Raw genomic sequence first — 25,829 nt, forward strand, 5'->3', positions numbered from 1 at the left:
CTTAAAGGCATCTTTATCATTTTATTTATGGAAATTCATTTTTAAACCTTAAAAAACAAACCCTTTATTATTGGATAAAATTAAAGGGCTTTAGCACTTTTCTTGCGGGAAAACTGAGTTGCTAAAATGGCTAAGAAAATAGCTTAATGGGGACCAATCATACTCAGATGGGTGGGCCTGCTGTGCTCAGGGAACGAGGTGTTAAACGCTTTAACGTATTTAAATTTGAGCCATCTCATGGTCGTGGATTTTACTGAGGATACCTAAACGTGAAAGCATGCAGACATGGACTGCTAGCTAAAGCTAAAATCAAACGCAAACCGCAAAACGAGTGGAGCTGATGTCATCACTAATACTCAGATTCCTCAGTGAAGCAACAGTTCAAAGAAGCGAAACCCTTGCATGCCAAGCTGTTGAACTCCAAACTCAAGGCAAGGCAACAAGTAAAGCACATGGACTATATATATCATGTAGATGAGTGTGCATGTTTTTTTTATGTTACTTTTATTCTCTACCATAACTTCTAAATTTGTGACAAAGTATGCAAAAAAAGCTTGACAAGCAACAAGCACAGGATACAGATGGTAAAGTCCCCAGCAAAAGTGAAAGCCGGGGTTTTCCGCTCAAAGACGAGAGCTTTGCCAGATAAAGATGGGCTGTTTGTTTGCAGGTTATGCATCAGTTCAACAAATGACATTTTCAGACATAGTTCTGAGAGATTCATTGTAGACAGTGAAGTTAAGACAACAAGCACTGAAATTATCGGAAGGTCTGGTTGTTCTGGGCTGTTTGTGTGCGCAGCTGGAACTCTCAGTCTACAGCTTTTCACGTGCTGTGCCACATTTCTGTCTAGTAGCTTTTGTGTTGGTAAAATGTGTTGTGATGTTCTCTCTACAGTGGTTACACAAAAAAAGCGTATCAATACATGTTTTGCTGGGGGGTAAAAAAAACAAACAATCTTTGTTTGTTAAATCCATCACCAATTTTCCCTCTTTTAAAAATGTTCTGACTACATGTATCAGTTATTTTGAGTAATAAGGCAACTTAAATATATAAAATCAAAGGTTTATACTTTGTATTAACTGAATACATACCAATCAAGTACATTTCATTCAAACAGATTCCATTCAATTTAATATGGTTTATGTTGTACTTATGTAACAAAATCACATGGAAAATTTACATGTAATCAAATTACATTAAGTCAGCATATTGGGCATAAATATTTTTTTGAGTGTAGCTGCAGGGCATGTCAGAGTCTCATTCATTATTGTTCCCTCATACCTGTTACCTTGGATGTGATATCATGTTGATGAATTGAATGAGAAGCCTAACATGTTAAAATATCCATATCTAAAGAGCACTTATCAAAGATATGCTTATATTTGCATTATATTGCCAAATTTACTTACTCACCCATCCAAATTAATAAGCGTGTTCCAATCGCTAAAACCAAGAAGCTAGTCATGCAGACTGCTTCTACAAAATTGGTGGAAAAAATGGGTCACTGTCAGGAGCCCAGTGATAGGATGCCACCTGTGCAACAAGTCCACTCGTGACATTTTCTTGCTACCAAATATTCAACTGTTGGTGGTATTACTGTATAACAAAGTGGAAGTGATTGGGATGACAGCAACTCAGTCAAGTGGTAGGCCACCTAAAAACACAGAGTGAGGTCAGCGCATGCTGAGGCACATAATGCGGAGAGGTCACCAACTTTCTGAAGAGTCAGTCGCTACAAACCTCCAAACTTTGTGTGGTCTTCAGATTAGCTTCATTGAATGGGTTGCCATGACTAATCAGCTGTATGCAAGCCTTGCATCACCAAGCAAAATGCAACGTGTCGGATGAAGTGGTGTAAAGCAGTGGTCCTCAACCTTTTTTTTGCGCCACGGACCGGTTTATGTCTGACAATATTTTCACGGACCGGCCTTTGAGGTGTCGCGGATAAATACAACAAAATAAAACCAGTACCGGTACCAAATAAAAGAAGATTTATTCAGAACACTCAGGAAAAGAGCCAGGGAAACCAAGTTAACGATAAAAACGATTAAAACAAATAACGATAAAAACCAATAAAAGCCCTGAAAACCCTAAATTTCACATCCGAGCCTGAACTCTTGTGGCCTGGTACCAAACGGCCCGTGGCCCGGGGTTGGGGGCCGCTGGTGTAAAGCACCTGCCACTGGACTCTAGAGCAGTGGACCCGTGATCTTTGGAGTAATGATTCCTACTTTTTCATCTGGCAATCCAATGGACATGTCTGGGGTTGGCAGTTGCCAGGAGAACTGTACTTGTCTGACTGCACTGTGCCAAGTGTAAAGTTTGGGGGAGGTTGTTTTTCAGGAGTTGGGCTCAACTCCTTAGTTCCAGCAAAAGGAACTCTTCATGCTTCAGTATACCAAGACATTATGGACAATTTGTTGCTCCCAGCTTTGTGAGAAAAGTTTGGGAATGTCCCTTCCTGTTCCAACATGGCTGTGCACCAGTGCACAAAGCAAGGTCCATAAAGACACGGATAAGTGAGTCTGGAAGTCCTAACCTTAACCCAACAGAACACCTTTAATTAGAGCAAGGCCTCACAAATGCACTTCTGACACACTCCTAAACATTGTGGAAAGCCTCTCCAGAAGAATTTAAGCTGTTATAGATACAAAGGGTGGACAGACATCATTTAAACCCTAGTGTTTAAGAATGGTATGTCACTTAGATTCATATGCTTGTGAAGCTAGTTAAGAAAATACTTTTGGCATTAAAGTGTATTTGTAAACTGGAGGGTGAAACATTTAGTGAATACATATTAATATTAATGTTAAAATCCTTGACTTAAATGCAACTATTGTACTGATTATAGTAGTATTGCACTAAGTATAAGTACACACAAATATATGAATATATTTAGTTTTTTAGACTGTTTTCCATTTATTGATAAAAACCCTTTATTTCTATATCAACTTTAAGGCTTCTTATCTTCAACCTCAAAGTTTTAAACATATGTCGTTCTAACAGGACAGTCACAGTGATCCACCCCCCCCCCCCCCCCCCCCCCCCGAGTTGATTTGGTCCACGCCCTGTTACAGTAGGTGAAAACTAAATCCATGCCAGCTAACAGTGCCAGAACACAGTGGATAACACAAAATCTGTAGACAGGCTTTCCATAGCCAGCGATCAAACATCTTTGCTGTCACTGACAAAATGAGAAGTCAAAATAAATATCTTGTGTGTGGGCTCAAAAAAAACTTTAAATTCCACGTTCTGGCTGACAAAATATGGTGTCAAATCTAAAAGACAAAAAAGGGCTAGGCGCCAAAATGAAAACATCCCATCCTATCGCTCACTATCAGTGAGCAATGGGGGCTGGTGTTATTCTAATAGGACTGTAATTAAAGCTTCCATCTCATCTCACTTGTGCGCACTCTGTCTGAAAACACATGCACACAAGCACACACTCGCGCACACATGCAGGGAATCACAAAAATGCTTTGTTCCTCCCGCCCACTTCAAGTCCATCAAGGGGTGTGCATGTGTGTATACGTGTGTGTGTTTGGGAGGGGGGTTAAAATCATTCTTAATTACACATTTGTCACATGAAAAGCATTCTGCCTACTTTGTATGAGCTCTAGCAGTCTGATTAATTCAGCTATCCTCACATTCCAACTGCTCATTATACACCAAACTTCCACTCTTCACTGTCTTTTTTTTATCTATGTCTTCCCCCATTTCATTTTCTTCCTTCATTCCTTTGGTTCTTGACATTTTTCAGGCTCTTCATTTTAGTGTACTGATGTATGCTTGCCAGATCCAGTAGCCACAGAGGCAAGCTTCTCCTTGGGGACTCAGGGTTTGACAGCACACATAGCCTGTCAGTGTTCACTGCTGGCTAATGATGATAGGACAATTAGAGTGGAGAGGAACAATCGGTTTCTTGCCATTTATGTAGCTCTCCAGCTATCATCTTCTGATTCTGATTCTGATTCTGATCTTCTATACAAACGTCCCTGATGTATTAGAAAGAATCAAATTTCTCATATAAAATCTTTACATACTGAGTTTTGGCTGGATCTACTCTGAAGCGACACACTGGCTGGCCACTTTATTAGGTTCGGCTTTCTCATACCAATTTTGTCTTAATTCTTTGTGGCGCAGATCTAAGAAGGAACTGGAAACGATCCTCAGAGAGTTTGGTTCATAACAGTATCACGCAGTTGCTGCAGATTAGTCAGCTCCACATCCAATCTACCCTTACACAACATGCCAAAGGTGCTCTGCTGGATTGAGATCTGGTGACCTTTGAGGATACTTGAGAACAGTGAACTCATTGTCATATTCAAGATACCAAACTAAGATCATGCTGGAAGTAGCAATCAGAAGATGGGTAGGGCTGTGGCATTTAAATGATGCTCATTTGGTACTAAAATAAACCCCACACACCATTACACTACCACGAATGGATCCATGCTTTTGTGTTGTTTACACCAATTCTGACCCTACCATCTGAATGTCCCAGGAGAAATCAAGACTCATCACACCAGGCAATGTTTTTTCCAATCTTGTTTACTGATTTTCATGAGCCTGTGCAAATGGTAACATCGGTTTCATGTTCTTATCTGACAATAGAGGAATCTGTTGTGGTCATCCAGCAGCTTCAAGGTCCGATGTTGTTGTGAGATGTTTGTCTGCATAGCTAGCTTGTAATGAGTGGTTAAAGTAAAGTCAAATTTTATTTAGAAACAGTAAATAGACATGTCTTATTCACACAAGCACTTTTATTATGTCTAAATGCTTTCTATCCAACACTCACACTCTGATGAAACTCAGTCTTTAGCATGTAGGGACTGAAACACCAACCGATCTGATTTCGATTGGTTGATGACTTACTCTGCCTCCTCAGCCACAGCCACGCCTTTATTATGAAAGGCCGCATACAAATTTTACAAAGTGCTTTACAACAAGTTTTTAGCTGCTTTTTAAAAAACAGATCACCAAGTCCACAGATCTCGGTCTCAAAGGGAGAGAGTCCCAGACGCTTGGAAGAACTCTGTCGCCCTTAGTTCTCAACCTTGTATGATGTATTGCCAGCAGTCCCTGATCACATGACCTCAGGGACCTGCTGCTCATTTGAGTTACTGCTGCCTTCCTATCAGCTCAAAGCAGTCTGGCCATTCTCCTCTGACCTCTGATTCAACAAGGCATTTTCACCCCGCTGCTGCTCACTGGACATTTTCTGTTTTTCAGGTCATTCTCTGTAAACCCTAAACATGGTTGTGTGGAAAAATCTCAGCAGTTCAAAACACACATACACCAGCTCACCTCGCACAAACAACCATACTACATTCAAAAGTCACTTAAATCAACTCTCTTCCTTCATTTGAATTTTAGCAGGTCATACTGACCACAACTGCATTCCAACATGTTCTGACTTGCTAAAATGTGATTGGTTGATCAGATATATGCGCCAAAGAGCAGTTGAACTAATAAAGTGAGTGCAATTTTAAAAATGAATAATAAAATGTTAATGGTAACAGTGCCCCCATAAGATACACTATACCCATTCTTACAGAAGCGCATTTGTGAGGTTAGACACTGATGCTGATATCTATATACTAGGGGTGCAACGATACTCGTATCGATATTGAACCGTTCGATACAGTGCTTTCGGTTCGGTACGCATATGTATCGAACAATACAACATTTTTAATTTATTTGAACAACTTTCCTTCTGACGATGCTGTCTGTGTTGAGCGCTCAGTGGATCTGCGTTCGACAGTGCAGCCTAGGCGGAGTATGCGAACGCAGATTCGCTGAGCGCAGGGCAAACTAGCGAGACAGAAGTTAAGCTCTCCTTGCAACATGGCAAAGTGAACCTCCCCCACCCTAATTCAGATGTGGCGTTTGGAACTATTTTGGTTTTCATGTGAAGTATGACCCTGAAGGTAAGCGCGTCATGGACAAAAGTAAAACAGTATGTTGGATGTGCCAGGCAATGCTCAATTACATTGGTGGGAACTAGTGCGTTAGCGCAGTTAGCTCGTTAACGTGTTGGCCGTCCACCCCCAGGCACGGGGCGATCCGCAGTAGCTCGTTAACTTGCCGTGTTGTGGCGTTAATGTCATTTCAACGAGATTAACGCTAACAGCACGAGTGGGAACACAACGAATATGACTGCACATTTACTCCGACATCATCCTAGTGCAAAGACAAGTGGAAGCAGACAAAAACAACAAGCACGCATACTACAAACTTTACCCGAGTCATTTAGACAGCCGTTAGCACATGATTCTCCTTATGGGGACCTGATATGTTTAATGTGCTGCTGAGAATATAGCCCAGAAGAAGCGTATAGTATAGCTTTTATTTTGGAAAGAGCCATTTCTCTGTAATAAACTCTCTTTTCCAAAGATGAGTGATTCCTCAATCAGATATATTTATCTTTTTTATTACTTTGTTGTTTCAGCAACATTAAATTTAAAAACTGTACTTTTGAGTTAAAATATATATTTATAATTTTAATAAATGACAAATTAAAAAGGCATGAACATTTTTTTTGTATCGAAAAAATATCGAACCGTGACACCAAAGTATCGAACCGAACCGAACCGTGAATTTTGTGTATCGTTGCACCCTTACTATATACATATAATTTGTCTTCCTCTTGGGGTTGTGTCCCATTTTGCATTGCATGGTGAGCAACAACAGCCCGCTGATTAGCAGTGCCGCCTCACAGCAAGAAGATTCTGGGCTCAAATCTGCTGGCTGTCTGAGGAGTTTGGAGTTTGGAGAGAAACCGAGAAGAAAGATGTCCTCCACTTTTCAACCAAAAGATTTGACATAAAAGGAATTCACTTTCGAGACATCTTTTGATGAAACTTTCATCAGACAACTTTTCACCTTTCCCTGTTTAAGCAAATATCAACTTTGCTAGATGCAAAGCTGTCTTTTCAACATCTTTTCACAGAGCTTTTGCTGGGTGGGAAGACACCAATTAGTTGGTTATTTCTTACTAATCTGTGCAAATTAGTGTTCAATGTACTGACACTTTGACAAAGAATTTATACTTGCATGTGAAAATGCAGTTAAATCCCTCTCACGAGGAAAGGTCATGGTTTTAACTATATTTATTTTAGCAATACCACCACAATCCATGTTGACCATGAGCATTGTGGTGTAAAAGAAAGTCTAGCCCTACTTTTGTTGTGAAACATTGTTCATCTGTTTGAGCTATTTTCATCCTTTGTGAGCTTACAGGAAAGCAGAGGTCCACTACATCCCAGGAGATGCTAAAACGCAGCATCACAAAGACAAACAACATCTGTTTACTCTCAAAACACTCTGTAGCAGAGCTGCTGCCATGGTGGAGATATCACACATGCAGGCTGAACAAAGCAGTGAGGTGTCTGTATCACACAGTGATCGCCAATCTAAATCGTGTTTTACAGAGAGGCCCTATAAGGTTTGCTTTGCTTAGAATCTATGAAAGTGACGGTCCTTTGTGAGAGTAGAGCCAAGCTTTGCAACTTGAGGATGCTTGCTGTTGGACAAAAGTTCTGACCATAAAATTTCTTTTGCTGAAAAGGTGGAAGAAGAAGAGAGTCCGGGTGTGTGAGAGAAACACTGATGTTTATTTAGAACCTGGCAGATTTCAAATGAATGTAGTTATTGTAGCTCCCCAGGTTATGATAATTTTACACTCATCACCTCCTGATTTCTTAGTGTTCTGCACAGTTGTCAGGCGTGCATATTTCAGAGCAACAAATGTTATTATTAGACAAAGATAAAAAATCAAATCATCATTTAAAATAGATTTTTTTGTGATCTGAAACGTAAGTTTCGCAAATATGCAAAAAACTAAGAAATCAGAAAGCGAGCTTGTTTCAGAAAACAAAAAACGTCACATAAACCAACATATGAATGCTGCCTCAAGCTCTCCGGAAGGTCCCTGAGGCCTGAACGAAGCAAGAAACAAAGGACAAAAGACAAAACTGATTTTTACCGGCTTCATATCAAACATCAGTTTTGCTGAACGCGTTAAGAACTTGACAGCACACATTTTGGAGGTGGTAGAGAAGGAAAAGACCAAATCCATAAGACCTTACACTCTTTTATACTTTCTTGATCCTAAAATATCCATGATATGAAAAGTAAACAACTAATCTTGAAAAAAATATTTTTACTTTTCACTCCTGCAGAAAGCTCCTGATAGTTGCTCTGATAAATTGTTTGTTTCTTTGAGAGATTCCTGAATGAAAGTACCTATAGCTAGTTTGACACTAACAACTACAACAGCCACATTTTTTTGGAAATGCACCAGTGTGAAATAAACGCATTGCATCACAGAGAATACCCTGACAGTCTCTTGCAGTTAAATACATGAAATACAACTGTGTGTGTTTTTGTTGATGTGCCCACCCATAGCAGGTTACCACCACTGACACATGAAAGATTCATAGCAGATGTGACCAAAGCATCTCAGAACAGGAAGTTGTAATCCCTGGAGGCTCTGACACACACACACACACACACACACACACACACACACACACACACACACACACACACACACACACACAGCCAGTGCCTACCAGACTGAATAATCACTGTTTTGTTTTATTGACATTTGGCTTGTGAATACATACCTGCAGACTCCTAAGATGGACAGAACAAAAACACACATTTGAGACCTCAGTCTTGATTTACAGAGTTGCACAATGTTGACAACATCTACCCCAAGGTGCTGGCAAGAGACAGAATTCTTCATGAGCCACTGGCTATCACACATACACATGGAAACACAGGCACTATACCCCTGTTCTCAGGAAACACATTATATCTTTCTATATCAGTGTATTAGTGACTAAGTATGCATGCTCTTGCCACTAGAGAGACCATAAATGTCTTTCCTCAAAGCTTGCTCTTTGGGTGAGCAAGCAACATGCAGCTAGCTAGCTAACCCAGTGTCACTGACAGTGGGTTGGAGTAAATTAGTGCAACTAGTCTGACCTAACCACATGGGGTGTGAGAGCAGTCTGAGTATCTGTCCTCCAAATTCTGCAGCATTACCTGTCTCTCTCACTCACATTTTTGTCTTCTAGCTACACAAAAACAAGAAGGTGAGATAAACTAATATAACCCCCCCCCCCCAAGAAAGAAATAGAGAAAGATAAAAACCCTCTCTTTTAACCTCTATTTTACAATTTTGCAAAGACTCACAGTGCAACTGCATAATAACCAAGGCACCCCATCCACCCATGGGTAACTACTTGACAACCAACGACAAGACTGAACAAGACACTGACTGTGATGCACTTTACTCTGTAGTCACAAATCAACATTTAGGGGGTGGTCCTGAAGAAGCTCCGTTACACATGGTAATAATGCATCGGTTTAATTAAGAAGCTTGCTGATTTGCTTTCCTTACTTAAGATCGCTATACCTTCGTTGTCTGATAAGGACCATCACAGGAGGTAAAGAAGTCAAATTAGTAGGGTGTCTGTTTGCATTAATAAAAACACTGATGTTTAACACGAGTGCACTGCTAACATATTTAACTTTTTATTTGTATCATTTTATCTTATGTAGTGAAAAATATCATACTAAATTCCAAAGAAATCCAAAGGCTGAGTATCTTCTCCAGCATTCTCAGCTCTTCGGATCCCTTTCACTGTAACATTCACACAAACGTCGCTTTTGCCAAGGATGTATTTGTCCACTGTAGTGGGTCTAACATTATGCAGTTGTTTTGTATGTACTAATCTAGTCTTACTGTTGATTTAATAACATGAGCACTAATTCGAGCCAGCAGCATTAAAATCAAATCAGTTAAATGATTCGGCCTAGCTAAGGATGAGGAATGAAATTTTCATGCGATGGCAGAACAGTCAGTTGTTGTTAATGCTGACTAAAGACAGCAACCGTGTTGTGCTGTATTCTATATTAAATAAGGGAAATAAGTTTATAAACTGCTGTACATCGAAAATAAACATCTTAAACTATTATTCCAGATTAACAACAGAGACACAAATAAGCTAGCAAGCAGGGAGAGAAAGATAAAGATATAGCTTGATACATCACGTGTTTAATGGGTTTAAGCCCATCAATCCCAGGTCAATATTTATTCTTATTAAAATTTTAGCAGAAATTGAAGTGGATGATGTAGAAATGTAACGAAAGCTGAAGCTCTGATCGTTCCAGTTATGTGGTGTGTCACTCACTGTGCAGTACACTGAAATGGGCCTTCATCTTGCTTGCTTAAACGATAGCTACTATGATGCTGTAAGCACACCAATAGTGTGTGACAACTGATGCTAACCTGACAGCAATATAGATTATATTCTCTGCTCAAAGCCTATTATTCTTATATCATTCAGGTACATCAATCACGTTTATGAAACTTATAAACAAAATATTTTGTGGAGAAGTGGTTGCTCCCTGTGAACTTGTAATCTTATTAGAGGTTGGTGTTTTGGGCAAAAGATCAAAAGAGGTTAAATCAAAATCCACAATCTCGAATCACAATCCTCCCCAAAGATTTCTGTAAGCTCAAAATCGTATGACTAGCTGTGGATGTGGCTGCCTAGATACAAAATCAATCACTTCAGCCTAAAGGTCCATTTCACTTAGGCTGGTCCTTGACAGGATCGGCTGGATTCCATTCTTCTGTGATGAAAGACTCTGGTTATTAAAAAAAACGTAGCACAACAGCTAAACAAGTCACTTTTACTTGTAAAAATGTATTGTTTGTTCAATCTCTTTGCCTCAGTCACACAATCACACCTGGTTGCTCAGGAAAAACGGTTGGCAAATGGTTGCTGGTGGTTTCTACCTGTCACAAAGAGCGCACTGCATAAAAACAACTGTAGCACCGTCCTGGTGGCAGCCTGTTGCAGCAGCTCTCTATGTTTGTCACGGTTTTTTTCCCTTCTATTTATATCTCTATTTCCACACTTCATTTTTATACAGCTGCTTTGTTGTCTGTTGTAGGTATGCTGCTATGACAACTCAATTTGGATTTTCATTAATTTTGATTAATAAAATTTCTGTCATCTGATTCTGAGTGTTTGCAGACAAACTATCGCAAACTATCGATCTGTTTGAGACCAGTGCAATTACAAAGCGTTTTTTTCGCGCAGTAACATATACCTCTTTGTATCCAATTTCACCTAGCAACTGCAAGCAACCTCCAGCCAGGTACCACTCACCAGACAGTTGCGGACACACAGTGTGCATACAGAGAGGAAGATCCTGGTGATGGATGGATTGATGGATGGATGGATGGATGGATGGATGGATGGATGGATGGATGGATGGTGGAGACAAAGAATACTAATGCAATGCACAACATTGCAGGCACTCTCATCAGATGGTGCATATTAGAATAGTAACTTGTCAGCAGCATCCCGAAACAATAAAACAGCAGTCGACAGACAGCTTAGCCCATCAGTACACTGTTAAATTACAGCCATCAGCACCCCCCTCCCCCTCTGGATCTAAACTCTCATCTCTAGCACCAGGAGAACAATCTGCAGAGTAATTAGCCTCCACCAACAGACAGTTACAGAGAGAAGGAGGACGTTTGGCTTGATTAAATTATTAAACCACAAACAAAAAACAAAAGCAGCATCAAAGAGGCACTGCGGCTCTCCTTCAAAGCTCCTCGCTGTTCCCTAAATACAGAATACAGAGAACGTCTTCTCCCAAGCCACTAGTTGGCATAATTAGCTAAATGTGTGCGTTTGTGCACAGGTGTGTGTTAGTGTGTATGTGTTTGCTGTGATTGGACCCATTCCTCCAACTGCTATCTAAAATAACCAAGCGGTTAACGACAACACGATGCCAGGGACCCTCCTACCGCCACCCCTCCCCCACAGCAACAGACGCACACATCACACACGTCTACACACGTACACATTAAACAATACTCTAATTACAACATTTATAACTCCCTCTTGCCTCGCAAGTCTCCCCAACCCCCAACCCGCAAATCTGTGAATCTGGAATTGAATTTAGCCCAAGTTGAGGGCTGCGCTGGCATGAAAAGACTATTTGATTAGAACGGCAGTTGTTTCATTTGTGGTGCAGCAGATTGCAGAGCCTCTCTATCCGGTGTGCAATCTGTATTCATTACTCGGTGTAAAAGGATGATCCATGTCCTGACACCAGGCTCATCATTTCATGCAGATGCACAGCAGCTCCACAAGGCCCTTACTGAGTCCCCATAAAATGCCTCCTGCTGAAACCTCGACAACGATCCTCTCGCTTACTTTCCATCTCTTCCCTCTTTTCCTCTTTTCTCAATTCAGGCTTATTATCTTTCTCTGATTACTTCTTGGACTGAGATGAGCAAAGCTGGGATGAATAGAGGATTGGTTGGCAAGTTTTATATTTACAAAAACTTTGCTAATATTTACAGTAAATAGCACTGTGTTGGAAACTGCCACCGATTTGCATAAATGAGCAGTATAAAATCAATAAACACTGCAAATTTATACAAAAGTGGAATGCAATTACTTTTCAGAACATTGCATTTAACTGTGCCAATATAGCAGGTAAAGAAAAAAAAGTTCATATATTAACAACATTATTACAAGCCCCTCCAGAAGCAGTTTACAGCATCTCACTGCTCTCATTTCTCGTTCTGTTCCTTCCATGCCTTCCCCTTTTGCTTTTAATTCCATGCTGTGCTTTGCAACATTTTCTCTCCATTCAAGGACTGCAAAGGCCTGCTGGCTCCCTGCTGCAACAAGCCTCTAAGTCGAACCTTTCGAAACACAGGCAGCATTTTAAACTGCACCATATCTGTGCTCTTTATTTAGCGGGTGTACATACATGGGTACACACAAATGGGTGTATATGTACTGTTGGTGGTTAATTTATTCAGTCCTTTAGTATATACATCTTAATGCGTTCACCTCATTTAAACAGGCTGTGTGAACCAGAGGCAGTAGGAGACATGTATATTGCAATCATGGCAAGGGAAACTACTCCAGGGAGCATAGAGATATTTTTTTTACCGTTTTTATTTATTCTGTATTGTGGTGAGTTAAATGTAGTTTCACTGTCCATATAGTGAAGAACTGCAGTTTTAGATTATGACCCATGCTAGATATCTGCTAGGCTTCATCTCAACTAATTCAGTAAAGCCTAGCAGTCACTCAGGCCCATCAACACGTAGTAATGCAAACACTAAACCCTAATACAATTTAAACACCTTACTTATGACATTTTCTCCCCTTTATACATGTAACATAGAGTGAGATATTAGTTATTAACAAACCTTTTTTTTTAACCAGGCTATAAAGCTTCAAGGCTTCACATGGCAATTCAAAGAAGCTGCGGATCCACCTGCTGCAAATAAAATACCAAAAACACATTTTTGGCAGCATCTCACACTGTTGTAATCCTGGGTTGGCCAACTGATGATTATCCTGATGAATCACCCCATCTACAAATTCCCCTATGCCACTAAAATAGCTGACAAACATGAAAACTGAGGTTTTCCAAAAAATATTACGTTTACTGCCATTAATTAATATATTTTTGAAAGGAAGCCCTAAATGAGTAGGCTCACAGTTGAAACGGAAGTATTGGGCACATAAATCCAGTAATCCAGTTTTTAAAGGTTTTTTTTAAGTCTTTGGAAACTATGAGCTAAGAGCAATGCATAAGTCTCTGCTGTTTGAATAAAGAGAATCTAAACGCCTAATAAAAAAATGTGTCTGCTTTATTTCAAAACATGCCCTTAAGCTTTGTACCTCCTTTTTAAAGTGAATCAAGCTAAAAAATAAGGCAATGAATTTTGATAAGGAACCTTGCGTCAGCAGAGATAACCCAGGGAAAACTCATTTTGCTATCAGGAAGACAATTTGAAAATTCATTTTCTGCTGTTGTCATATCCTTTTGTCCATGTCATTATGAAGTGATCTGGGGAGCATCAGCTTTGACAATAAGGAAGCATGCCTTAACAGAAAAAGGTCGCTCACAAAACCCTACACTCTCTGACACAAACGTCTGATGCCTTGCATGTCTTTCAAAACCACACAAGTCTTTCCATAACTTCCTTATTGGGTGTGAAAGTAGGATCCTAAACTTTCTAGGCCCATGTGATGTGTTTGAAGTGAAATAATCCCTTTGGCAGAGTCAAATAGAAGCCAATGTCTCTCCTTTGGAGAATGTAAAGAGGAGAAGCTTAAAAATGAACTTTCAAAGAAGAGGACCACAACCACACGACGCATGCCTATCTACCTAGTGCCATATGCTGCAAAAAGAAAAGGCAATGCAAAGGCATACAAATGAAGGGGGGAAAAAGACAAGCAGACCTGTTGACAAGCAGCGTTTGGAAGTTTAATCCTACGGCTGTGTATCCACCAAACCCTCCCATAAACAGACCCAAAGTGGTCCTGCCACAAGAAGCTGCCACCAACCAGCTGTCTGCAGTGCATGCTCATGGACACGCTACGCCAGCAGCGATTAGCCCATGTTCGTCCAATGTGCTCACCAGAGACCTGTCTATGCCCTTGTTCCACTGTCACTGCTGAAGGACATCACAACTTAGACATGACAGTGGGGAGATGCAAGAACTGCAGAGAATGAGACAGAAGCAGAATAGACATGGGAGCTGGAGGGTCCCTGAACACCTCTGCAAACCTGAGAAGACAGGGGGAAGCACAGGTGAAGTTCAATGTGTTCATCAACACAGAAATTGCAGCGACAGGCCTAAAGCAGGACACTGTCAGCAGCTGATGGAGGAGCGAGCGTAGTTAAAAAATCTATTATCCAGACTGGCACTGATGTTATAAACAACAACCAGCAGCTGACTTTACAGAACTATTACTTCTCAGAAATACACCACTCCTAATGCTGCTTCTGTTTCTTCTGTATGGGAAATAATAATAATGATTTAAAAAAACAATTAAAGTTCATCATATCCATTAGCCTGCCGGTGTCTACTCTCTCCTTACATTCTAGTGTTTCTCTTTCATTCCTTCTACTTGAGTCTTAAAGAGGCCATATTATGCTCCTCAGGGTTTTCCTTCGTGTAGGTTTTGTTGGGAGTCTGGGCTTTTCTACTCTTAACACATTTTCATATTGTTAGTCTGCCATTTTTACTTACTTGCCTGAGCTGCTGCTAAATCTAAAATATCTCAGCCAAGAGCACAGCATATCAAATGTTTTTCAAGCTCACTAAAGCCTGCAGCTCTACTCCAGCAAGAAAGGACACAGCACCGGTCCAACAGTGAGGTGAATGTTAATTTAATGTTCATATTTTATGTTTGACAATAGTAAAAAAAAAATCCCTGACTTGTGGAAAGGAAATGCTCTTTTCAGAACCACTGGAGTTCATTCACAAAAAGAAACTTTCACCTCACAGAGATTGAGAGATGCTGGTCAGTTTGTGTGGCTTTTAGTTTGGATCTGAACTAGCTTATACGAGGGCAATCCCAAAAGTAAGGTCTCCTGTTGTTTTAGAAATACAAACAACTGTTTATTTTCCATAATATTTACACCATTTTAAAGCTTGAAGACTTATCTATTTTCCTACATAATCACCATTTAGGTTGGTGCATTTTTGTAGACGCTGTGGCAGTTTTACAATGCCCATGTCATAGCCGCTTGCTGCTGTCGCAGAATCGCCTTCCGGACGAGTGCTCTTTCAACGTTGGGAACAGGTGGTAGTTACTGGGTGCGAAGTCTGGACTGTAGGGTGGGTGATGAAGTTCCACCAAAGTTTTACAGAAGAGCGACAGTGTGACGGGTGACGTGTGGACGTGCGGTGCTGTGGAGAATGCTTACGCACAGTGTGCGCAGTGTGGAACTGTGTTTTGGGCCCGAAAGGCGGTATTGTTGGTTGACTTTCTGCCTGTTGGGACCACAATAAATGCTGACAGGTCCTGTGAAATACTGGAAAAACTCAGAAGGGCATTTCAGAACTGGAGAAGAGGAATGCTGAGAAAGGGCGTAAGCATTCTCCACGACACTGCACGCCCACATGTCGCCCGTCACAGTGTCGCTCTCCTTCAAAACTTGTTGAAAGAACATTTGTCCAGAAGGCGATTCTGCGAGGGCGGCGAGTGGCTATGACATGGGCATTGTAAAACCGCCACAGTGTCTACAAAAATGCATCGACCGAAATGGCGATTATGTAGGGATATAAATAAGTCTTCAAGCTAGAGCTGGGCGATAGAACGATAACGATATGTATTGCGAAATAACTTTTTCTCGATAGAAAAATGAAACTATTGCGATAGACCTCATCGCTCTCTCTCTTCCTCTCTTATAAAAAAATGAATAGCCAATACAAATTAAGCAGCACAGAGCCGAACCAATCACAGCCACAGCGTCACGTCACGTAACTTGTTACGTACAGCTCAAGTGCCAAGCCACACATGTGTATTTGTTTGGGAAGCAGCCAGCCGAAGTGCGGCCGGGTAATGGAGGAAATGAGTGTGCCAACTAGAGAAAAATCAACCGAGAGCTTGGGTGACCAGGTTACCGAAGAGAACACAGATGACGGTTCCAATGCCGGAGAGATTGTCGAAAGGAAAGGCCAGAGAAGTTCCGTAGTGTGGAGGTATTTCGGCTATTTGAAGTCTGACAAAAAGCTCCAGCGTCTTACCATATGACAAAAAAGCTAAGAGACATAGCAACATAACGAATGCCATAGCTTACTCTCTTGCTAAAGACATGCTACTAATAAACACGGTCGACAATGAAGGATTCAAGCAGCTAATTAAAGTAATGGATCCTCATTACCAACTCCTTGGACATAAACATTTCTCTCAGACAGCGCTTCCAAAGCAATATTAAATAAGTTAAGTCAATTTTGTCTCTTCTACTGTAAAATAAACTAAGATTTATTTTTAGAATTAATATTTTGTTTCTAAGTGGAACTGACACTTTAGTAGTCTGTTTTGTTTGTTCTATTTTGAAACTTAAATGCTTTAGCGGCTACCTTTTGTGTAGTTAGTAATATTTGCCTTTATTTTGCTTAAACTGAAGCCTCATTTTAAGTACATCTACCCTGTTGAACTTATTATGGGAAATAAATATTTAAATCAAAACAAGCAGCTGATTATTTCACATTTTACTTGTGAGCAACGGCACATTTAAATCTTACAAATATAGTTATTTGGCTTATATCGTGATATATATCGTTATCGCCTGAAATGAAAAAAGCATATCGTGATATGAAAAAATCTTATATCGACCAGCTCTACTTCAAGCTTTAAAATGATGTAAATATCATGGAAAATAAGCGGTTGTTTGTATTTCTAAAACAATAGGAGGCCTTACTTTTGGGATTGCCCTCGTACGACAACATAGCTACATAACAAATCAAGTTATCACTGGAACAACAACTTCTATGATCAGTAAAATAGCTTATACACCAGTCAAAGTGAAAACACAAGCAATGTATCCAGGAGGAGGTCCTTAAAGTGAGACTTTGAACAAGGACTTCTGAACCACTGAAGAAATGTTTCAATAATGTAAGCTTATTAATAAAATACAGTACAGCAGGGACAGAAACGTAGCACTGGTAAATAAGCATTAGCGAAACAAAGTCATTAATGGCGTGGTGAGAGTTTTAACATCCTATTTAACTTTTTACTTCTCCCGTGACAAATTGCATAACATCACTAATTTGAACAGGTGAGCATTGTCTGAAAAAGTAAAGTAATGATGGCTCTTTGGGGAGTCTATATAACACATGGCCTATTCTTCTTCTGTTCATCCTCTTTCCTGATTATGGAGAGTAACTGCTCTACACTGTGCTTTCCTGGGACAAGTGAGGCTTACAAATCACCCCTGCAGCAGTTGGAGGAGTTGAAGGCGCTCGGTGCAAGGTTTTACTGCCTGTCTTCTATGAATGGCTCCCTTAAGGCTCCTATGATAATAGCTCACAGCCGTGCCCTTCACGGAACCTGACATCAAGTACACCCCTACAGCTGAATGGGAAAGCATATCAACTTAGTCAATGGAGTTTCATATCAACTCACCCACTGGTTTCTGATGGTAACATAGGCAGAAACTGGAATGAAATCGTGGTAGCTAGAAGTTACATATCAGGTAGAAATTCACTCAGTATGAAACTTTTTTCAAAGGTCCTATCTCACTGGCTTCTTGCAATTTTTACTTGAAGAAGACTCCATACATCAGACAACTTTGATTTTAACTCAGTTTACTTAATTCCATATGTATTGTATAATTTCTTTTCTCCTTTTCCCCCTTACTTGCTTATTATTAGTGAAAACAAAGACAGCAGTTACTAGTCTCTGATCTTGTATGTTAAAGTAAATTAAATTTCATTTTAGAATAAGGGTAAGGTTAAAGCCTCTTTTGTGGGTGCTCATTTTAATATAAGCAGGAAATTAAAACATAATTTAAATCACGCGAAGCTTTCATACAGGTCATAGTAAGTAAGGGCTCGTGTCGTTTCATGTGTTTCAGTAATACACAAACTTTGTACTTTTTGCTTTGAGAAGAAAACAATTTTTGTGCACCTCTCCTGAAAAATTAACACCGCTTCAAACAGTCACATGGCCCACTCATTGCCACCAACATAACCAGAATTGGTCTTAACTTTCAGAGGTAAGTGAGTGGTTCGATAACCACACAAAAAGGAAGGACATACAAAAAAAGAGACATTCATCCATCCGGCCATCCATCATAACCGGTGCTACGGTGAAGCCAATTTCCACAAAGCTGCTAAGCTGATTGAGGCAGACCAAATCTGTTTCACCAGCTTACATTCCTTCAAAATGGCCATCTCACTTCCAATATCACGGGCTTTTACTGTTCCCCATTCCCTTGGCTCAGGCTGAGAGTTAGCAAGGCTTAGCTGGATGAAACACTCCAACAGCCCAGTTCTTCCCTGGAACCCACTGATATCTCTATAGCACAGCCTCTCCCCCATACTATAGCTGCACTTAGCTGGTTTATTTACTCATGCTATTATTCTTTCTCTATTAAATTTCTCAGCTTTATTTTTTTTTTGCTTCATGTCACAACAATATTGCAATCATTAGTATATAAAGTAAAGATTTATGTGAATTCTGATGATTCCAGGCACACAGACACAATCTAATCACACTGCCTGTGTATACATACGCACACTCTGACAAAATGCACAGGCAGCACTTAACCACAACACCTTCCACTGGAGTAGATTAAATTCACACAAGACCTTTTTTGAAGAAGGAAATTGGACAGATAAGAAACCGTTTTTTAATGAAAAAACGCTTTTGAGGGGGTCTATAAAGAAAGATCGAGCAGGGAGGTGCAATAGGGATAGATGTTCACCTGTTTTTGTCACCTCTGTGCCTGCTGCATGCATGCACCACAATATACAGCATATTATTATCTATGATATTTATAAATCTCCAGTCATTACAGTGTCACATTTCCCTTCCCTGTCCCTTTCTCTCTGTCACTGTCTCACACATTTTCTGTCATTTGGCCACAACAGCAAATATCCTATTGGCCCAGGCTGCAGGTGCTGGTCTATCTGGTCCTGGGATCGATCCGGCTCCAAGCCGAGGCCTCCCATTCATCTCAGTGCCATAAAATGTGATTAGTGCTGACTACAGCACTGCGGGGAGATGGGCTGATAGGCCTGATAGCCTCAGATAGACTGGGCTGGACAAGCTACAGGAAGACAGCAGCACGCTGTGGATCCCTCCTTGCCATTCTCTATGTTTTACTTTCCTTTTTTCCTTCCATTGTCACTTTACATTTGCTTTTTCCTCACTATCGTTTTGCCAGTCTCTTTGCTTCTTTCTATCTAATCAACTCTGTCTTTATATCTAGCTGTCTCCAGACTGTCTGTTTCTTTACTTTATCTCATTTTTTTCTACACCTGACAAGTACTGCTGTGCTGTGCACAAATTACACTGCAGCAGTCAAACTTGAATGCCAATATTGTCAGTTTTTCCTTCTTTTTATTCTGCAATGTTATATTCAAATGATACAACAAGCCTTCATCCCCTTAAGCCACACACGGTGCACACACACGTGGTGTATCTCTTTGCCATGTGACCACGTCTGTCAGCCAATCACCAGCTCCAAGCTTGCCAGCGGCAGGAAGTTTGGAGGCTGTGACAAGAAGTGAGGTAGTAAATTGAACATTACCTCTACCACTAGCTCTGAGGGGGGGAAAGTTTCAACTTTCAAATGAAAAATGAAGTATGTAAGATTCAGGGAAGTATTGCGACAGATTACGCTGCACATGTTTAGGTGTGGACAAATGATAGAATATGACATATAATTGTGGATGGAAACTGATAAGAATTTAGCATTTCAGACTCCATTATCAATATCACCTATCAATTCAGTTCCTTATCGATTCTCATTGGTCTCTCATTCGCTCGGCTTTGAGAGTCACCGCCATCACTAAGCAGCATATCAAAGACATTACATCTGTGTAAACTAACTGCATGCTGTATGGTCAAATGTTTCTGAATGCTGGAGGTATTTTCCCTCTTTGTTGTGATCAGTGTAATGTGTAATGTATTACACATATTACACAGAATACTTTTTTTAAAAGTAATGCAGTACTTTACTCAATTACTCCCAGGGGAAAGTAATTTGTTATACTATTACACTGTAAACCTGCAGTCTACAGCCCCACACACCACCACAAATCCCTATCCTAATAAGAGTACATATATGATCTTAATCTTAGTATTTAGGTAGGAACAAAAAGCCGCCAGCGCCAAGCAAAGGTGAAATCCGTCCCACAAAGACTTTAAAGGGATCGCCACAGCAATTCTACTTTAGAAACATGAACAAGTAGAATCGAGGCTGCAGCTTCATCACTGCCTTTGTTACCTGTTAAAGTTTAGGGTCTGGCTGCTGGGCCGGTCAGCATTCACTCAACTATTAGGAACCCTCCCTCGTGCTTTACTCTCGCGCTGCTCCGTGTGGCAAATCGAGCGCACCTCTCTGCATTTCGAACACGTGTCACAACAATTAAGAGGACCCGAGGGAAGCTCGGAAAGCTAAGCAGAAGTTATTTGGAGAGGAGAGTGACTGTCGTTGGTTGAAAAGAGAGGTAAAAAAAACTTCAGTGGTGTGGAAACATTATGGGTTCGCGGAGTCAGACATAGATCAAGTAGACATAGTGTGTAAACTTTGCTACAGTGTCGTAGCTGCACCACAGAGCAACACTGCAAAGTTCACTAAACATAGATGTTTACATTTTTCATTTATTTTTTATATTGCAAACATTTGCACTGTTATCAGTATTTGCACACTATTTTATATTATTTTTTGACAATCTTTAAAGTCATTATCCAATACATTGTTATTGTTAAATAAATATTGCCAAATAATCGAGATCTCAATTTCAGTGAAAATAATCGTGATTATCATTTTTGCCATAATCGAGCAGCCCTAGATATATGTAATATTAAAGTAAGAAGAGAAGTTGATAGTGATGCAAACATTGCTGTAAGTTTATAGTTGTTTGAGTATACACCTAAAAAAAAAAATCTACATTAACCCTTTCATGCATGATTTATGACAACCTCAATCAGGATTGTTTTCCTCATATATTTATTCATCTTTAGGCATAAAAAAAGATTTTTGAACTTTTTTTTAAAAACGTGTACTATTTAAAGAGTTTTTTACAGGTGGACAACACACGTTTTGACAGTATGGAGTGGCACATCAGTGTCCAATATGTGCAAGTATACCATCAACACTGACACAAATACAAGAAAACAGCCTTTGAATAGCTGTCCACTATAATGACCACTATGTGTGAAAGGGATAAGTTAGATAGCACTGTCTATTCTAAATTAATTAATAAGTGAAGACGTGGGTACATACAGAGACAGCCAGCAAACACACTAAAAGGCCAAAGCACGCTAACCTGTGTCTCTCGGACATTCTCCACAGTGAAGTTAAACCACACTCTGAATCGGGGGTTGCAGGTGTCAGGCCGGATGAAGAGATCAAATTCAAACTCACTGATGTAGTCAACACGACCCAGGTTCCCTGAGGGGAAGAAAAAAAACAACTTAGATTGGCATGTTGTAGAACTGATCAGTGATTCGCTTCTTCAGTATTGCTAAATCCTCTCAGTCGATATACACAAAACTTTACAGAAAGACAGGCAGGCAATCCCAAGACAAGATAATGCTGTAGAACAGCTCCTTTTAAATCTAAGACGTGCTTTTAAAGACACGTGTTCACATTAAATGTCATGCAGACACACAGGCCAACCTGTTTTATAAACAGCCACCCAAATATGCATATTATGTGACCAAGTCAAGGTTTCCTATTCCTCAGTGAATTTATGGCAGCACAATAGCAACACTGACCATCATATATTGACGTTCTATTTTTTCTGCTACTGTACAATAGCAGAGTGAGTGAAATCTTTTCTCAGTGTAGAGCTGCTTGAAACATGCATAGCATCTGGATCAAAGAAGTGATCAATTGTGGAAGGAAGGAGTGTCGTAGGCTCTTCTTGTGCTGAGAAAACAGCTGGCTCTGTATCATAAACACCTCGGCAACAATTTTTACAAAACTGATGCACTGAAATTGACAATCACAAGTAGGGCTGGGCCATATCATACCGTTCACGGTAATACCGGTATAATGTTGGGCAACGATAAGAAAATGAAATATCGCGATAGAATATGGGTAAAATGTGCATGTGCAGTGCTTTTGTTTTCATATGCATATGGCCTAAAAAGCATGGCGGTGACGGAGAATGAGAAGGGCGAATTGTTGAATGAAACAGGTGAACCAGAACTGGTTTGTAAAAATGCTGCAACTTCAGTGGTGTGGAACTGGTTTAGCTTTTGTCTGTCAGATACACAACAAAGCACTATTTTTGGTAGGGCATGCTAGCGGGCCGTCGTTATTACCGTGTTTTTTGGAAAATACGGCACACTTAAAATCAATCCTTTTTTCTGAAAATCGACAGTGCCCCTTATAATCCCGTGTGCCTTATGTATGAATTCTGGTTGTGTTTACTGACCTCGAAACGATTTTATGTGGTACACGGCGCTCAGCAATCTGTCAAATGTGTTAGTATGACTTTGCTAAGCTATGAACCCGCACTGCTTGATGGATTGTCGGAGCATTACGGCTATCGTTGGCAGGAGCCTCGCGGAGTGAAACGTACTGTGCTTCAACATAATATTACCGTATTGTGTGTGTATAACCTCTTTTTAAGTTTTGTGGATATTAAACATGGTTATGCTGAGGATATGTTGGCCAGTTTCCACTGGAAATGCCTTTCGGTTAAACTGTCAGCAAGGAATTTGCATTTGCACTGTTAAGTTTTTATATAACTAATGCACATAAAAAAACAGCTGCTTGTTTACGTGAAAATACGTTGATGGGTTTTTTTGCACTAACAAAGTTGTAGAGTTGTAAAGTATTTTGTCTAGTGTCAATTATATTGTCCGTTATCGCAAATTTTCAAATGTATATCGTGATAAATATCTTTGGTCATATCACCCTGCTCTAATCACAAGGTAGTCTATGGTCTTAACAAAACCCTCTCAGCATCAGAGACTCAACAGCAGCTATACTATGACGTAACTATGAGTTAATGTTAGAGTACAGATGAATTATGAAATCAACTGCTTGTTCATCTGGTTAAGTTTAATTCTGAATGTTTCTTATGAAAGTTCTCTCTCTCTCCTGCTGAATAAAAGTAAATATCACTGGAATCCACTCTGCCTGACAAAGCAGCAGGTCGGACTACGCTCCGTATTTTTCTGCAACCAAACCAACTTAATGCTCAAGTAGAATTACTCTCAGACATTTACTGCCATAGGTATGAGAAACAGAAAGACCACAGGGTGTTCAAGCAATCCATATTTGACACACAATATACTATTCACAGCAAAATTAATAAGAATAAAATACATCCATATGATCAGTGAAATATAATTAATCCACTGGGAAATATGTTCCATATTCCAATTCTCACAGCTGTCTTTAAGCTGGGTGGGTAGTAGCTGATTATAAGACAGGCTTTCTAAATATAGGGCTCATGTTTCTATTCTAATTCATATCTGCACACATTAATTGGAAACCCTTATGCACAAATTATTGGCTGCCAGTGTAAAAGCTAAAAAAAGAGCTAAAAGTCTGTTAGTCTTCTCAATAATAATAATGACTATATAACAGTTTATTCTTAACTCAATAAATGTGACCAATCATCTCTGTGATTTTAAGTATTAGAATGTAGTGCAGCATACGAGCAACAGCTGATCAAGTTTGTTGGGAACGTGTCCCGACCACTAGGCTCCACCTCCCTCGCAGCTTTATTTCAGGGCGTTGGGGTACTGCTGACCACCTGGTGGCAGGTAGTACCAAAGCAGCAGCACGCACACACTGACACAGCAGATTATAGACAGATGGGCTAACTACCACACTGTCAAAGCAGATCCCTCTCCTTCTGCCATCGGACAGCTAATCCACCAGTCAGCTTGTGACACACACACACATGCATACAGAGACCACACACCCACTTTGCTCTGCTCCACTGAAACTATACACAGACGTGCCATCATTAAGTTATATAGGACTGCAGAAAATCACCAGGTGCACTGACAAATAAACATTAATGCTTCCTCTGAAACTTTGTTTCGTGATGGGGGGAAAAAAGTGACTTTTTGGGATACAATTCATTTGATTCTGTTCTCCATTTATGGTGCGTCTCATTACACTAGGTCTTTGTTTTAGGCCTTTATGTTCAGCCTCATTGGCTCTCATGACCTATAGTCAACGAGGCAAGTATTTTTAAGTTATGTCTGATGACACAAGATGTGCGGCAAAAAGAATCAGTGAAGAAAGGGAAGTGAAAGTGAATGCAGCATTCCTGTAATAGCAAAATTGAGCACAAGCAAAACATTCGCTCATGTCACAGCTATAAATGTAAAGTTTTATTTCAATTCATACAGCACATAATGGAAATGCACAAGCAGTAAGAAGCAAACTGCCTGGTGTTATTGTGAAACAATAAGCTGATGACTGATTCGTATTTACATTTAAAGCCTGGCATCCAATAACAGCTTCCACTAATGGTGAGTGGCATCTCATTCCAACACACCAGTGCAGGAACGAAAATCTGTCTTTGTAGACCACTAGTCTGATTAGGGAGTGTCTGGGAAAAGCTATGACACAGTATATAAGTCTTGTACTTCATCTGCTTATTCAACTGAAATGTGCTGAGTCGAATTCATAGAGTATAAATCCCAAGAAAGTAAGGCAAGAGAGACAATAATAAATGTAGACGTGCAGTCTGCGGAAAGGAGAGAGAGGCAAAGAGTGTCGATTCATGACCTTTATCGTGTCCAACTTACAGGTGCTAAAAGAAGGATTGCAAAGAAAGTCAGAAGGTGTGTATTTAGCTGTGCATGTATAAAGAGAACTACATGCACCAGCTCTGTTCAGCCAGTTTAGGAGGAAAGATTATAGAAATACTGTCACAACAAAAAGGTGGAACAATTAAAAGAAAGACAAACAAGTGTTTCTAAGATGACCTTTTCTTGTGATCCCCAAATTATTGTCAACATATTCTTTGAGGGAAAATATTTTCCATTAGTCTTTTGTACATTTTTTTTTAAAGTATTTAACCAAAGGGGGGAAAAGTTTACTGTACATCCTGGCACATTTATCACGTGTTCATGACAACAGTGACCTGTAGCAATATGGAATGAAATATTCCAGAAAAAAACCCCTAAATTCATCACATGAAAAGCACAGCTGTTTGGGGGGTAGGCAAGCATGCACTAGGTTTCTCACACTAAGCTATTACAAGCTGAGGGTTAAACCAGAGCTGGCTGCAGGTAGAAATCAGTAACATAGAC

The 25,829-nt window shown here is 40.0% G+C and overlaps 1 protein-coding gene across 2 annotated transcripts in view; it reads right to left on the reverse strand.

The window, feature by feature from the left end:
• agbl4 (AGBL carboxypeptidase 4) overlaps positions 1–25,829 on the reverse strand; it is a 352,436-nt gene that overhangs the window by 298,204 nt on the left and 28,403 nt on the right. For both annotated transcript variants that reach the window (XM_086281543.1, XM_086281544.1), the window contains one exon: positions 21,866–21,990. In XM_086281543.1, the coding sequence (XP_086137669.1) occupies positions 21,866–21,990 (125 nt within the window). Of the gene's footprint in view, positions 1–21,865; positions 21,991–25,829 lie in introns of those variants that run through there.

Source organism: Aulonocara sp. 'chitande type north' Nkhata Bay, linkage group LG23 (genome assembly GCF_057382095.1).
Source record: "Aulonocara sp. 'chitande type north' Nkhata Bay isolate Kocher_YH1m ecotype deep benthic linkage group LG23, A_spYH_male_GT1.1, whole genome shotgun sequence".
Taxonomy (NCBI): domain Eukaryota; kingdom Metazoa; phylum Chordata; class Actinopteri; order Cichliformes; family Cichlidae; genus Aulonocara; species Aulonocara sp. 'chitande type north' Nkhata Bay.